General features: G+C 35.6%; 1 protein-coding gene across 1 annotated transcript in view; it reads left to right on the top strand.

Annotated features, from left to right (window-relative positions):
• Window positions 1-15,703, top strand: part of PTEN (phosphatase and tensin homolog) — a gene marked incomplete at its 5' end in the record, with an annotated part of 88,085 nt that overhangs the window by 20,398 nt on the left and 51,984 nt on the right. Inside the window, one exon of the mRNA XM_060033467.1 lies at window positions 6,152-6,236. Coding sequence (XP_059889450.1) covers window positions 6,152-6,236 — 85 coding nt within the window. The remainder of the gene's footprint in view (window positions 1-6,151; window positions 6,237-15,703) is intronic.

The following is a 15,703-nucleotide window of genomic DNA, read 5'->3' as shown; positions in this document are numbered from 1 at the left end:
TAAAAATTTTAATGGGAAGCAAAAAAGTCATATGTTAGAAAGGTTTTATTTATTGACATAATTCTTGGCATGAGAAATGTTTGCCTCAAAATTGAGCATTCGTAAGTTGCTGACATCAGTTTTGGAAATACCAGTAGATTTTTGTATTGTCTTTTAGAAGTTTTTTAGTTTTAACGTGTGATTAGTAAATTACTTTCATTTGAATATGCTCCCTTTGAAAATTTTATATTTTTACTATTGATTTGGAAGTATAGAAAATCTTAATCTTTTGAGGCAGAATGGTACAAAAAGTTTGGGCTTTAGAGTTACGTACATAATGGGTTTGAATTGTAACTAACTACTTGCTGGCTTTGGGACCAATCTTTTTGACCCTCAATTTCATCATCTATGAAGTGGTAATGTTACTTCATAGGATTGTTAGGATTAAATGAGAACGTATTTGACCTACTGTCTGGGACATGTTCTCTGTTTTTCTAATTTATGATGGATGCCAAAGTGTTGGGTAAAATCTCAAACTGTATGAATAGGGAAGTTGGGAGTCTGAGGAAAAATGAAACCTAAAGAAGTCTAAACTCCTAGATTCTATTTAAAGGAAGGATTGGATTATTGCTCTGCAAGAAACTCCCATGTTGATCCTGGCCTTTGACTCCTTATCTGTCTGATTGAATTGAACTTCCTGTCACAGCATCCTTAAAACCAGACCTAATCTTCTGTCAGTCCTGCCACCTTCTCCATAAAGCTTTGTGTGTGAGCTATACTGGACTGCTCACTTTTTCTGAATATTTTATGTATTTCCATGTATCTGCTCTACCCTCTGTTTGAAATGTTGTAATTGTTCTTGTTTCTTCCTTTGTTTACTGCTGTATGACCTATTTCTTAAGGATTATCTAACATACTACTACCTACTTTGTGAAGCTGTATCTCTGCCTCTACAGAATTAATCCCTCTTTCTCTGGCTCTTAAAATATCTTGATCTTATGTATATATAATGGGGCCTTTGGCATAGTTGTATGTCTGTGCGTCTTTCTTCCCTGATAGAATAGGAACTCCTAGAGTGCTGTAATCTTTGCTTACTTAGTCTTATGTTCTCAGTGCCCCTTGCACAATGTTCAGTGTGTTTTTGAATGTTCAAAATGTGTTTGGACATTAGTATTAGTTGCTGACATCAGTTTTGGAAATCTGTAAATTCAGTCGGCCCCCTCCTAATTAAGTAAATAAAGGAGGGGGCTGACTGAATTTACTTTAACGAGTATATAACATCCCCAGTTATGTGTAGTTACTGATAAGTATTTTTCTTAAGTAAGTTAACCAAGCCCTTTCCAGCCTTATTTACTTTATTAGTTAGTATTCATAGTACACGGATAAATTTGAGTTTAGTCCTTGTTAAAATGACTGCATTTCAAGGGGCTTTATATTTCTATGCTTTGCTTTCTTTCTTTCTTTTTAAATTTATTGAATGAAGTACAGTGTTTCAGGAGTACAGCAAAGTGATTCGGTTTTATATATATATGATTATAAGAATATATATATTCCTTTCCATTATAGGTTATTCAAGATATTGAATATGATTCCCTGTGCTGTGCAGTAGGTCCTTGTTGTTTATCTATTTTATATTTAGTAGTGTGTATCTGTTAATCCCAAATTCCTAATTTATCCCTCCCCCCACTTCTATGCTTTTCTATAAGGCTAGAATCTTACTAGCATTCTCACAGAGATTAATGGTTAGGTAAGTTTGTTAGTAGTAATAAAAATTTTTTTACATAAAAAATTTTCTGTTGCATTGCTCAGAAAAACTTGGCATTATTTCAATTTATATTTTTTACTAAAATGTATTTATAATTTTTTAGGTAGGAATTCCAGATTTGTGGCAGCTGCCACTGCTTTGGGTTCCCTGCTGCTGCCTCATTTTCTTCTGACTGTTATTTCCCATTTTCTTATGTTTCTACTCTATAAGACAGAGTTAAAAAGTAAAGATGATTCATTTTCAGGAATTGTACTGCTTTAGGCTTAATTTGAGCCTCTGTTCTGGTTTTTTTTTTTGCGGTACGTGGGCCTCTCACTGTTGTGGCCTCTCCTGTTGCGGAGAACAGGCTCCGGACACGCAGGCTCAGCGGCCGTGGCTCACGGGCCCAGCCGCTCCGCGGCATGTGGGATCTTCCCGGACCAGGGCACGAACCCGTGTCCCCTGCATTGGCAGGCGGACTCTCAACCACTGCGCCACCAGGGGAGCCCTGTTTTGGTTTTTTTTGTGTGTGTGTGAGTGGATACAATATGCTAAAAACATTTTGTTAATTGAATAAGGCTACATTTTTAAGTGGGGCTACCTTCTTATGTGAGAATAATAGATGACAGCTAATATTCGTGATGTTAAAAATGTTAATCCTAACGGTTTTCTCTTGGAGTCTTTATAGTAGAAGAACCCTTTGAGGCTGAGGGTGAATTTATGTATTCTTAAAGTGACAAAAATTGTTCCTGGCCCATAGTAAAAGCTATTTAAGTCTTAGATACTTTTATTATTATACTTTTTTTTTAAAAGAAATTCAGCATTTTAAAAAACTACATACAAAGCTGATTGTAAGTCATATAGGGAAAGACAATATTTTGTCAAGACACTTAGTAAATAGATTTGGAGATAATTATAAAACAAACATAATTTTTAAAACCTGTTATAGAGGGCTTCCCTGGTGGCGCAGTGGTTGAGAGTCCACCTGCCGATGCAGGGGACACGGGTTCATGCCCCGGTCCAGGAAGATCCCACATGCCGCGGAGCGGCTGGGCCCGTGAGCCATGGCCGCTGAGCCTGCGCGTCTGGAGCCTGTGCTCCGCAATGGGAGAAGCCACAACAGTGAGAGGCCCGCATACCGCAAAAAGCAAAAAACAAAAAACCCGTTATAGAAATAGTACAGGTGCATCATACCAAAAATACAGAACAAGCAAAAATGAGAAAAAATATATATTCCTATCATCTAGAGATTATTACTTTTAGTACTTTAATTTGTAATCTTTTTGTCTACATAATTTAATTAAGTATACAGGTATACTGTATATGTTTTCTTTTATCAAAATGGTGTCACACTGTACCTTCGCTCTTGAAACCTTTTTTTCAGTCAATAATGTCTACTCTTCCATTTCTGTAAATTTTCATCTCAACCAATCCTCGGATCATATTAAAATTTCTTAAAATGTCCTTAATGGCTGGTTTGTCTAAAACAGTAACCAGAACAGGATTGTACCAGTGAACTTGACTGTTAGAACACTTATGTCTTTCTAAATCAAGGATAACTACCCATCCCTCCCCTCCTCACCTTTTAAAATGATATTTGACTTTTTAAAAAGATAATTTGAAAGAGACTGCATCATGTCTGGCAGACCTTTTGAATTTGTCCAGTTTATGCTCATAATGTCATTTAGCTTGTTCTATCTCATATAGTGTCTGTAAGTTAAAATTTATATCTCTAAGTGCTTGGTGGATTCGCAGCTTGTAGATGATTTGGCTATCATAGATGATGCTGTGTTCTTCATATTGCAGCACATCAAAAGTTATGTGATCTCTACTTAACTTTCTTGGTAATGCTGAGATTGACCACTGAAATTGGGTGATGACAGTCTTTTCTGCCCATTATTCAATTATATTTGTCTTACATTAGAAGATATTTTGTACAGTGTTACTTCGGCTCTGTACGAAAGTTCAGGTCCTCATTATCTAATACCTGTTGGTTTAGCACCATTTGTTGATCCTTGCCTAAATCAATAATTTTATTAGGGCTTGCAAAGTTTGATTTTCCTAATTCTGTCTTTTTATGTTTATTAACTGGTATTTTCTGTTGCGTTTGCTTTATGAAATGGAGTTATTTGCTTTCCCTGAAATAGAGTTCCTACAGGAAAAGTAGGATAAATCCTTAATCTCCCCCTTCACCAATTTCAAAGTAAAGAACTATTCCAATAGCCACTTTTATCAAAAGTTATAAATGAAAATAATTTTTTATTTAGTTGCTCTAACTTTTTCTGTTTTGAGTATCTTTATAGACTCACAGATTTTCATTTTATTCAGGATTCTTTAATTTACTACCATTTAAAATTTTTCTTTGATACTCAGTTTGTCACACATTGAGCCATTGTGATATCCTTCATGCTAGCTCCTATGTCTGTTTGATATAGACCACTAATCTCTGTATGCCTTCCTGCTTTTTGGCACAGAAAGATATCCCAGGCTCACCTTGTACCTTCCCTGCCCCAGATCTGACATCAACCAGTTTTCCAAGGAGTTGGTACCCGTTAGTGTATTATGATATTAGAGATGAAATCGGGTTCTAGAAGTGTTTACTACTGCTAAGGTGACATACTTCTAAGTCATTTCTTTGAAAAGACCTAAACAATATAGAGTTCTACAAACATGAGTTCACATTAATATATTCAGTTATTACTTGAGTTCTTGATTTTATAATGGTATCTCTTTTCTCTTACAGTAATAATCATGAATCTTCAAGTCGTTAACATAACTTCATTGTTTTTTCCTATAATATAAGGAAAAAAATTGAAGGTATCAATACTGATATTATTAGAAATAAACTATCGGAAGAAGTTTAAAATTTCTTTTTAGTTCTTTTCCTTCTTAGAATACTTCCTGCCCAGAAGTACAGTAAAATTAGTGTCCAAATAACCCTTGAAATAAATCCTTTCTCCTGGTTACCAATTTGATATTTAATAGATTTGTTTCAATGTGTGCTTCCCTCTTTCCCCTCCCCTTCTCTATGAAGCAACCATTTTTGTTAGTTTCTCAGTTATCAGTGTGTGTGTGTGTGTGTGTGTGTGTGTGTGTGTGTGTGTTGGAGGGTTCAAATTCAAACAAAAATATGTATAAATATTTCTTTTATAAAATATCTCTTTTATACAAAAGGTAACATACTATATACTCTGTTTTGCACATTTTTTCTTAAAATATTCTGTAGATCTGTCCAAGCAGTACTAGTAATCATAAAGGTAGAACATATAGTAATATAATCTTTTCTTAAATTATAATGAAATATCAAAGTGAAAGCTTTTAGTAATTTAATAGTTATTTTTAGATTGAAAATAATACTGAAATAAGCTCAATAGTGTGAATGCAGCAGAAATAAAGAAAAAAAATCTTTAAAAGGGCACTGGATTTGGTGAATTTTAAATTGTATTTGGAAGATGAATGGGTCCAAGTAGGTGGGCATAGAGCTTTAGAGATGGTCTTGAGTGGCTTAAGGCAGATTAGCTTGGCTGGTTTCTGTGTCAGAAAATCATGAGATTAGAGAGGGTTGATAGAGCTCAAGAATGAGAGCTAGTATGATGGACAAAATGCATAGAAATGTAGATTATTGGTGCTTTTTTATGGTTAATCTGATACAAATCTTTGAGGGTAGAAGTTTGTTTTATGCAACTGTAATATATAACATAAGTTAATAGAATGGGCATGCTAAATATTGGTTACCTTGTTTGGAAATGAGAATAAGTTTCTACCTCGGTTCAGCATTATCAAGTCATAAATACCAAGGGCCAGAAGAGATCATAGTGGTCTTCTCAACCTAACTATTGTGTAGAATAGGAAAGGTTGAGTTGTCCAATTTATACAACTGTTTAGAGGCATAGCCAGTTCTTAAATCTGACTTTGTAACTCTTAATTGTATCTACTTTTCTCTATACTGTAGTACCTTTTACAACCATGAGAAATGAGAAGTTGTACGCTGTTTTTTGTTTTGTTTTTATTTTGAGTTTTGTCCTGATACTTTAGGACTGTAAATATGGAAGTTACCTTTTACCTTAGGTGCATTCTAAATATACTGAGTAGAAGGATTTAAAAATTGTTTTGTCGTATAATTGTTTTGAGGATCTTTTGGGGGATCAATGTATTTACCTGTATTTCTTAATTACACATGATGGCTTATAAGTAAATACATTTGACAATCTTTTATTAGCGTAGCTTGTAGTGGGGAAAGCTGCTTTTTATAATCAGCTAATGTTTTAAAACATGTATATGTAGTTTGCATTGTTGTGTATTTCAATCAGCTAATGTTTTAAAATGTGTACATGTAGTTTGCATTGTTGTGTATTTCAGTCAGCTAATGTTTTAAAATGTGTACATGTAATTTGCATTGTTGCATATTTCCTTAACTTAAGTACTCAGATATTTATCCAAACATTATTGCCATGGGGTTTCCTGCAGAAAGACTTGAAGGCGTATACAGGAACAATATTGATGATGTAGTAAGGTAAGAACTCTTTAATTTTCTGTTTCAAATATTGATGTATATTCGTGTTGTATTTTCATTTAGAAAAGATTTCTAAACCACAGAAAAAGATGTACATTGTGATGTAAACTTTATTTTTATTATGTTGGTGACCTATAACTGCTTTTTTCTTGCTTCACGTACCTACTCAGCCTCAATGGGATAAAACTCATTTGATAAGAACTGACCTTTTACATAATCAGGTGTATGTGATATGATTTCATGGACTCCATAAAATGCCCCTCACCAGTTTAATGTCTGGATTCCATTACACTATGATTTTTGTCTTTTATTTCACAATTGGGTATTATCCTTAAAATCCTGAGTGGATTTATTCACTTAAATTTATTTATGCTAAGGTGTAGGTACCTGGTACCATGTAATTTTACATAGAGCAGTTTATAATGGGGCATAAGTGTGCCAAGGACCTGAAGAAGTATTTGGTACAGGGGATCTAGAAAGGAGTTGCTGGGCATACCAAAGCCTAAGTGTTTGCTTTACAATTTTGCATAATTTTCTAAGTGTAATTATCATTCAGTTCTGAACAGTAGTTCTCAAGGCTCATTTAAGTAATTTTAAATACATTTATGACCTAAGAGTACGTAATATATTTTATGAGAGAAGGAATTTTTGTCTGCTGTGTAGTCAATATGTTTTCTAATTTCAGAGCAAAAAATATGTGTATAAATAAATTAACTGTAAAATGTCAGTAGGAACTTTAATTGGCTTTTAAAAGTTAAAATTTTGGATTATTCCCTGTACTCTCAGAAGTATCTTTTTTGGAGACTTTCAATTTAAATATTTGGTGGTTATGAGAATTAAATGTTATAATGCGCAGGAAAACACTTTGTAAAGCTTTTTGCAGATGTAGAATCCTTTTTAAATAGTTGTCTTAGTATATAAGACTATCTGTACTCTCACATGAGCTAGGCATTGTTGTTTTACTAAGTGGTTAATTTTTAGCAATTTGGTTTGAGCCAGAGTATATTTACATTTTTGCAGTATGAGTTGTATCCAATTGGATTTTTGTAATGTTGTGTTCAGAATTAAATTTCAGTATCTACAAAAAACTCCCAGAGTTCTTCGTAGTTTCTGTTACGGTTATAGATGGTACATGAGGCTGTCAGAGGAACTATTTAAGAACTTGAAAATAGGAAATGAATTTGCCTTCTCATAGTTGGGCAGGACACGATGGAAGAACGTGTAATATCGCAGATCCATGGGAGCAACAGCTTGATATGGCTTAGTCAGTGATAATACCCATCTACAGAAAATAAAATGAATGATAGAAAAAAGAATAAGAGAGGTAAAGTTTGACTCAAGAGATGGAGAATCTGGGAAATGAGCAGTGCAGTCATCAAACATGTGTTTGCTGCTGTGGTGCAGGAGTGTTTATCAGGCCTCTTTATGGCCTAGACGAAACATCTCTGAAGTCAGTCTACTTCACATGACTATAATTCTGTATTCAACCAAGTCAGGTTAATACTTATACGGAAAAGGAGTATGAGTACTCTGAGCAGAGGATGCGTTTTCTGATCACTGTAAGGATATCCTTGTGATAAATTATCCTAATTTTTACATTGTCCTCTTCTGAATGTGAATTAGTCTCTTTTGACTGAATTTACTGAGGTTGACTGATCATGTTTCAGATTACTGATAAAGTCCAGTTTCTGGTTCTATACGTATGACTATCAGATCTTAGGTTGTAATAACGTCATCAAGCAACTACTGTGCTGGGAAGTATTTTGATCTGTCATCTTCTGACTTCATAACCTCTGCTTTTATGCCTCTGAATTAAGATTCACACATTTAGCTTGTAATCAGGAACAAAGGTTGAAATTTGTTCTATCTTCTTTAAAGTTTATTTTATCTAGCTTTTGACTTTTTCAAATGTCACTCTTGAAAAGAGTTTTATGTGTATGGATTGTTATTTAGCCAGTGGTTACTTTAGCCAACTGATCTTGTCACCCCAGTGATAATGGTAATAGCACATAAAAATGAAAAATTATCAACTGAACATAATAGCTATGCTGTGCTTGTTTTTTTTAAAATTTATTTTATTATTGTATTTTATTTATTTATTGTTTCTGGCTGCGTTCGGTCTCCATTGCTGTGCGCAGGACTTTCTCTAGTTGCGGCGAGCGGGGGCTTCTCATTGCGGCGGCTTCTCTTGTTGTGGAGCACGGGCTCTAGGTGTGCATGCTTCAGTAGTTGTGGCATGCAGGCTCAGTAGTTGTGGCGCACGGGCTTACTTGCTCTGCGGCATGTGGGATCTTCCTGGACCAGGGCTTGAACCCGTGTCCCCTGCATTGGCAGGTGGATTCTTAACCACTGAGCCACCAGGGAAGCCCATTGTGCTTGTTTTGTTTTTGTTTTGGATTGGTGGATAAATGGCCAGTAAGGCTTTGTTGGCCTCAGTTACCCACCCCCCCTTAGTTTATGAGAAAGGATGAACAGTGACCAGGAAGGAAGATGTAGTTTTTCCTATGAAGTAAAATGAAAATAAATAATTCCTAAGTAGATTGCATGTTAGGATTAACCTCTCCATGGAAATGACTGTCTCTAGTACCTAAATAATTGATTTCCTTGAATGGCTTACACTATATTGGAGACACTAGTACTAATCAGTAATGATTCCTTTTTGGTTCAAAGATGATAACATCTCAGTGAAAAATGTATTTTCTTATATCTTTTCTGTTAACAAAAAGAAAACATGGGGATTTAGACATTGGGATGTCTAAAGAATACTTAAAATTACCTTTTCTTCTCTAATTCCATATTTTCCCTATGATTTTCCCCCCAAGCAGGAAATATTGTACAGAATTCAGACTTGGTTGTTGCTGTACGTCATTGCTTTGAGTAAAATAAAATCAAATTACAAATATCTTCATGCTTAAATTATTTAACCGTTTAGGGATATGGTTTATTATAGCAACGTGAGATTTTATACTTGAGGTACTCAAAGTAATACTTCTGTGACAGATATTTAACTTCTCCTTTCGAAGTTACCTCCTGGGATCAGGAATTTAATGTAAAAAATAAAAAGAGGTGAAAAAGAGAACCAAGTTGAAATTTTTTACTATCTTAACTGCAAATGTTTTCTTTAATAAGCGATCAGAATTGACAGGACAGGACAGGGTCATTTCATAGAAGGGAAGTTGAAGAACTAGCTCTTCCCAGATTTTTTTTCTTCTTAATACTGCCTTCTCTCCCCGTTTTTTCTTGCCACTAAACTCTTGCTGTGACCAGCTGGTAATATGAAACAATGTTTTATTCAGGTGATTGATTATTCTTTGATATGTATATTAATCTTGTGTGTGTGTGTGTGTGTGTGTGTGTGTGTGTGTGTATTAATCTTATCCCTCAGGCTAATATTGAAGTTATCTAATTTACATGTTATCTGGTATAAATCTAGGCAATTTTTAACAAATTGATGCTTCATATGTTTAACAGACATAGCTTGAGAACTGTTCTGTACCTAATAAATCAGGAAAGTTTAGGTTTAATAGAGGTGAACTGGCTTTCTTACTGCAGAAGCTTTAATGTGCTATTACTCATTGTAAATCTCCAAAGAATGAAATTTTAATATGTTGCTTTCCTTTTTTTTTTCTTTTCTTTCCATTTCTCTTCCTCTCCCTCCTTTCCCCCTTCTATCTCTCTTTTCTTTTGTAGTATAGTAAATAGCATCTCTCTAGTGCTAATAGTGTTCCATGGAGCACAATTTGGGAAATGTTGAAAATGAAAAAAGATGTATATAACAATATTTTCCTCTAGTTTGTCAGTAGGAAGTAATTTACTTCCTCCTCTTTTATTGGAAAGATTTTAGATGTGGGAAGATTTCTGTATTTATTATGAGGAAATGCTTAGAGCTCAGTCTCCTGATATTTAGTGATTTTTGAAAAAAGCCTTTATTCATTGTCTTGTATACTATCAGCTTTTTTACCCATATATAAGCAGCTGTATTATAGATTCAAAAGTCCATCTTCCCCTTTCCTGTTTTATACATTTTCTTCCCGAAGAAAAATTTCAGATATTCTTTCTTGGGCTTCTCTGGTGGCGCAGTGGTTGAGAGTCCGCTTGCTGATGCAGGGGACACGGGTTTGTGCCCCGGTCCGGGAAGATCCCACATGCCGCGGAGCGGCTGGGCGCGTGAGCCATGGCCGCTGAGCCTGCGCGTCCGGAGCCTGTGCTCCACAACGGGAGAGGCCACAACAGTGAGAGGCCCGCGTACCACCAAACAAACAAACAAAAAAACTTTTCTTAATCACATGCTGATCTCTCAATCAACCTTAATTTTATGTTGATTTTCAATAAAAAAGGTGTTTGTCATCTCAACATTACCATTATTGGTTATTCAGTGAAAAAGAGTTGAAAAGAGATTATTTAGAGGAAAGCTTCAAAATAATTTAGAGAAAAGGATATCAGTTCCCTCTCCCTTTCCAACAGCTTTCGACTAATTCCCTCATATTGCCTCTCTGTTTCCTGCTTCCTTTTTTTTATTGAGGTGTAAATCCCATAACATAAAATTAACCACTTTAAAGTATACAATTCACTTACATTTAGTACCCTCACAATGTTTTGTAACCACCACCTCTGTCAAGTTCCAAAACATTTTTTATAACCCCAGAAGAAAACCCTGTCCCCATTTGCTGCCTCCCATTTCTTTTGTTAGTCTTTTTTTTTTTTTTTTGCCGTTCGCGGGGCTCTCACTGTTGTGGCTCCTCCCGCTGCGGGGCACAGGCTCCTGACGCGCAGGCTCAGTGGCCATGACTCACGGCTCAGGGCTCAGGGCTCACGGCTCACGGCTCACGGCTCACGGCTCACGGCTCACGGGCCCAGCCACTCCGCAGCATGTGGGATCTTCCCGGACCAGGGCACGAACCTGTGTCCCCTGCATCGGCAGGCGGACTCTCAACCACTGCGCCACCAGGGAAGCCCTGTTAGTCTTATTCTTTACAAATAGTGAAGCCATGAAGGATTTGACAATGATTAAATTATCTGCACCAATTCAATTTTTGATATTTTAATAATAGGTAACATTTACGTTTATTATATACATGTGTTACTGTTGTATAAGCAGTTTACATGCGTCATCTTATTAAATTGCTACAGTAAACCGATCACCATTTCATAGATGGTTTAAAAGAAGCTAACTTCCCCAAGTGCCACAGCTGGTAAGAACTGAGGCTGAGGATTGAGTCCAGGTCTGTCAGATTCCAAAGCTGATTTCCTTAATAACCATAAAATCCTGTATATCAGAGGACAAAAACTGGAAACTCTTGGGCTCATCTAGCTTGTTGATGTCCTTTGTTTGGCCTAACACAGTGTTGGTCCCCACACAGTGTGGGAACTCATCAAAGAAAATCGTTTCTGGTATTATACCAGATATTTCTTTAGGATTTGAGTCTCCAGATTGAAAAGACCTATATAGTGCCAAGCACAATAAATGAGAACAGGCCAATACCAGGCAAATTATTTTGAAATTAAAAATACCAAGAATAATGAGAATTTCTCAAAAGCTTTCAGGATCATTTAGAAAGGATTAGGAATATCAGTGGCATCTAACTTCTCAGCAGTAGAATTAAAGATAGAAGATGGAGGAACAGCACTTCAGATGTTCTGCAGTCAGCCTAGAATTCTGTGTCTAGCCAAACCATCAATCAAGTGCAAGAGTAGGAAAAAAAAGACACTCAAGGACTAAAAACAATTTGTCCTTGTAACATATCTTAGGAGATTACTAGAAGATGTGCCCTAGCAAAACAGGGAAATAAACCATGGAAGAAAAGAAAAGGGCTTCGATAAACAGAGAATACAACTCAGAAACAACAAAGGAAAGTCCCAGGGTGACAACGGTGCCACAAAGCTGAAGAGTAACCAGTAGTGATTAGAGCAGTAGGACAGAGGGCTGCAGGGAAAGAAATTATAGGTGGATATTGAAATATTTAGGAGAAAATATAATAGATTCTTAGGAAATTAGGTGAGTTAGAAACAGGAAGCAATTTAAATTTAATATCTGTTGATTTATTTAACCCAAAATTGTGATGGTGCCATTTGGAGGGGATTAAGAGAAATGAAATATTTGTGTTGGGGGTACTACTGGTTTTGTAAGCCTCCTCTAACATGGCAGAAAATATGTAGGTAATTGATAAATTTACAAAAAGCATTATTATGTATATTATGTAGAAATGCTGAATTAAATACCAGGAAAAGGAATTCCAGTACTTGAGGGTAGTTGCTTTGGGGGGAAAAAATATGGGTTTGAGGATGAAAAGAGATGGAAATGAGTAATTTTTTTTTTATTGTGGTATAATATATATAAGGTAATTTCATTTTAACCATTTTTAAGTGTACAGTTTCAGTAACATTAAGTATATTCACTTTCTTGTGCAACTATCACCGCTATCCATCTCTAAAACTATTTTATCATTCCATACTGAAATGTACTCTTTAAACAGTAACTCCCCATTCCCCCTACTCCCAGCCCCTGGAAACCACTGTTCGATTTTCTGTTTCTATATGTTTGACCATTCTAGGTACCTTAGATAAGTGGAGTCATTTAATATTTATCTTTTTGTGACTTACTTCACTTAGTGTAATTTCTTTAAGGTTCACCCATATTGTGGTATGTGTCATTGTATGTATATACCACAATCTGTTTATCCATTCATCTGTTGATGGACACTTGGGTTGCTTCCACCTTTTGACTATTGTAGATAATGTTGGTATGAGCATGGGTCTACCAGTATGTGTTCAAGTCTCTGCTTTGAATTTGTTTAGGTATACACCCAGAAGTGGGATTGCTGGGTCAAATGGTCATTCCACGCTTAATTTTTTGAGGAACTATCGTATTGTTTTCTACTGTGGCTGTATCATTTTACATTCCTACCAGCAATGTACAGATGTTCCAATTTCTCCACATCCTCGTTGCCAACACTGCTATTTTCTGGGCTTTCTGGGTTTTTTTTGTTTGGTTGGTTGTTTCTTTTGGATGATAGCCATCCGAATGGGTGTAAAGTGGTATCTCATTGTGGTTTTGATTTGCATTTCCTTAATGATAAATGATGTTGAGCATCTTTTCATGTGCTTATTGACCATTTTTATATCTTCTTTGGAGATATATCTATTTAAGTCCTTTGCCTGTTTATGAGTTGGATGGTTTGTTTTTTTGTTGTTGAGTTTTATATATCTGGATATTAATCCTTTATTAGATACGTGATTTGCAAATATTTTCTTCCATCCTATGGGTTGCCTTTTTACTATGTTGCTTTTGTCCTTTGATACATAAAAGTTTCAAATTTTGATGCAGTTCAGTGTATCTATTTTTTGTTGCCTGTGTCTTTAGTGTTGCATCCAAGAAATCATTGCTAAATCCAATGTCATGAGCTTTTCCCCTGTCTTTCCTTTTAAGAGTTTTATAGTTTTAGGTCTTTGATCAATTTTGAGTTAATTTTTGTATATGATGTAAGATAAAAGTCCAGCTTAATGCTTTGGCAAGTGGATATCCACGTTTCCCAGCACCATTTATTGAAAAGACTCTCCTTTCTCTATTGAATAATTTTGGCACACTAGTCAAAAATCATGTGACAGTGTATACAAGGTTTTATTTCTGAGCTCTGTATTCTATTCCATTGGTGTATGTCTGTCTTTATGCCAGTACCATACATTGTAGCTTTGTACAAAGTAAATTTTGAAATCAGGAATTGTGAGTCCTACAACGTTGTTCTTCTATTTCAAGGTTGTTTTGGCGATTTAGGGTCCTGTGAGAATCCATATGAATTTTAGGATGGAATTTTCTATTCATGCAAAAGAAAATAGTTGCTGAGATTTTGATAGGAATTGCATTAATCTATAGATTGCATAGTATGGTATGAAATCTTAACGATATCAAGTCTTCTAATCCAGGAACATGAGATATCTTTCTGTTTATTTAGGTCTTCTTTAATTTTTTTTAACAGTGTTTTGTAGCTTTTTGTGTACAAGTATTTCAACTCCTTGCTTAAGATAATTCCTAGATATTTTATCCTTTTTGATGCTATCGTAAATAGAATTGTTTTCTTAATTTTCCTTTTTGGATTGTTCATTGTTATTGTATAAAAATGCAACTGATTTTTGCATGTTAATTTTGTATGCTGCTACTTTGCTGAATTTGTTTATTCTAACAATTTTTTTTGTGGCATCTTAAAAGTTTTCTATATATAAGATCATGTCATCTGCAAACATAATTTTACTTCTTTCTTTCTAATTTGGATGCCTTTTTTTCTTCTTCTTGCCTAATTACTCTGGCTTGAACATTCAGTACTATGTTTGAATGGAAGTGGCGAAAACAGGCCTCCTGCCTTGTTATTTACTTTAGAGGAAAAACTTTGTCTTTTACCATAGCATATCATATTAGCTGTGGAGTGTTGTTGTTTTTTTTTTAATAGACTTTATTTTTTAGAGCCATATTACATTTGCAGCTATATTGAGCAGAAGGTACAGAGATTTCCCATATACCCCCTGCTATTCATGCATAGCTTCCTCATTATCGATGTCCCCAACCAGAGTGGTACATTTGTTAAAATTGATGAACCTACATTGACACATCTTTATCATGTGAAGTCCATAGTTTACATTAGGGCTTGGTATTGTACAGTCCGTGGGTATGGACAAATTTATCATTATAAATATATATCCACTATTATAGTATCATACAGAGTAGCTTTACTGCCCTAAAAGTGGTCTGTGCTTCGGCTATTCATCCCTCTTTCTCCCCAGCCTCTGGCAACCACTGATGTTTTTACAGTCTCCACTGTAAAGCTTCTGTTTGACTTTTCCAGAATGTATTATAGGTAGAATTATCCAGTATGTAGCATACAGAAACTCTCTTCCTATTCAATATGGCAGTATATGAAAACTCCACAGCACGCTGTGTACAACTACTTTGGGAAGACAGTTGGTGGTTTCTTACAAAACCACACCTACTCCATACAGTCAAGCAATGCACCCCTTTGGCTGTTTACCCGAAGAAGTTGAAGACTAGTGTTCACACAGAAAGACTTAGTGTTCATCCTTTTCATGGATGTCATACTTCTTAAATGTCTGGCTCCCAAAAGAAGAAAAGGGAAAAAAAATAGGCTCTGGATCTCTAAATCCCCTGGAAGCCATTTCAATTGTTGGGAATTGCAACAATGGCAGCCTGCTTCTGTGTCTGCACATCCACAATCGTAATCAGAAGCAGCAGTCAAGGATCAAGACACAGATCTCTGATATTTGGAGGACAAGTCCCACAAGCTCCATCAGGAATACATCCATGGCTGCCTGCTGGGAGGGGATGAGGGGTGGATAGCTGTTACCACACCAAGAGTTGAAATTGAAATTAACTGTGATTTACTGTCCAGGCCTTCTCCTGGAAGCTGCAAGCTTTTGAATAGACTCCAGAGTTCCAAAATAGTTACATCAGACAGATTATG

Source organism: Delphinus delphis, chromosome 16 (assembly GCF_949987515.2).
Source record: "Delphinus delphis chromosome 16, mDelDel1.2, whole genome shotgun sequence".
Lineage (NCBI taxonomy): Eukaryota > Metazoa > Chordata > Mammalia > Artiodactyla > Delphinidae > Delphinus > Delphinus delphis.
Note: the sequence above shows the minus strand (reverse complement) of the source record. Positions and strands in the feature narration are given on the sequence as shown.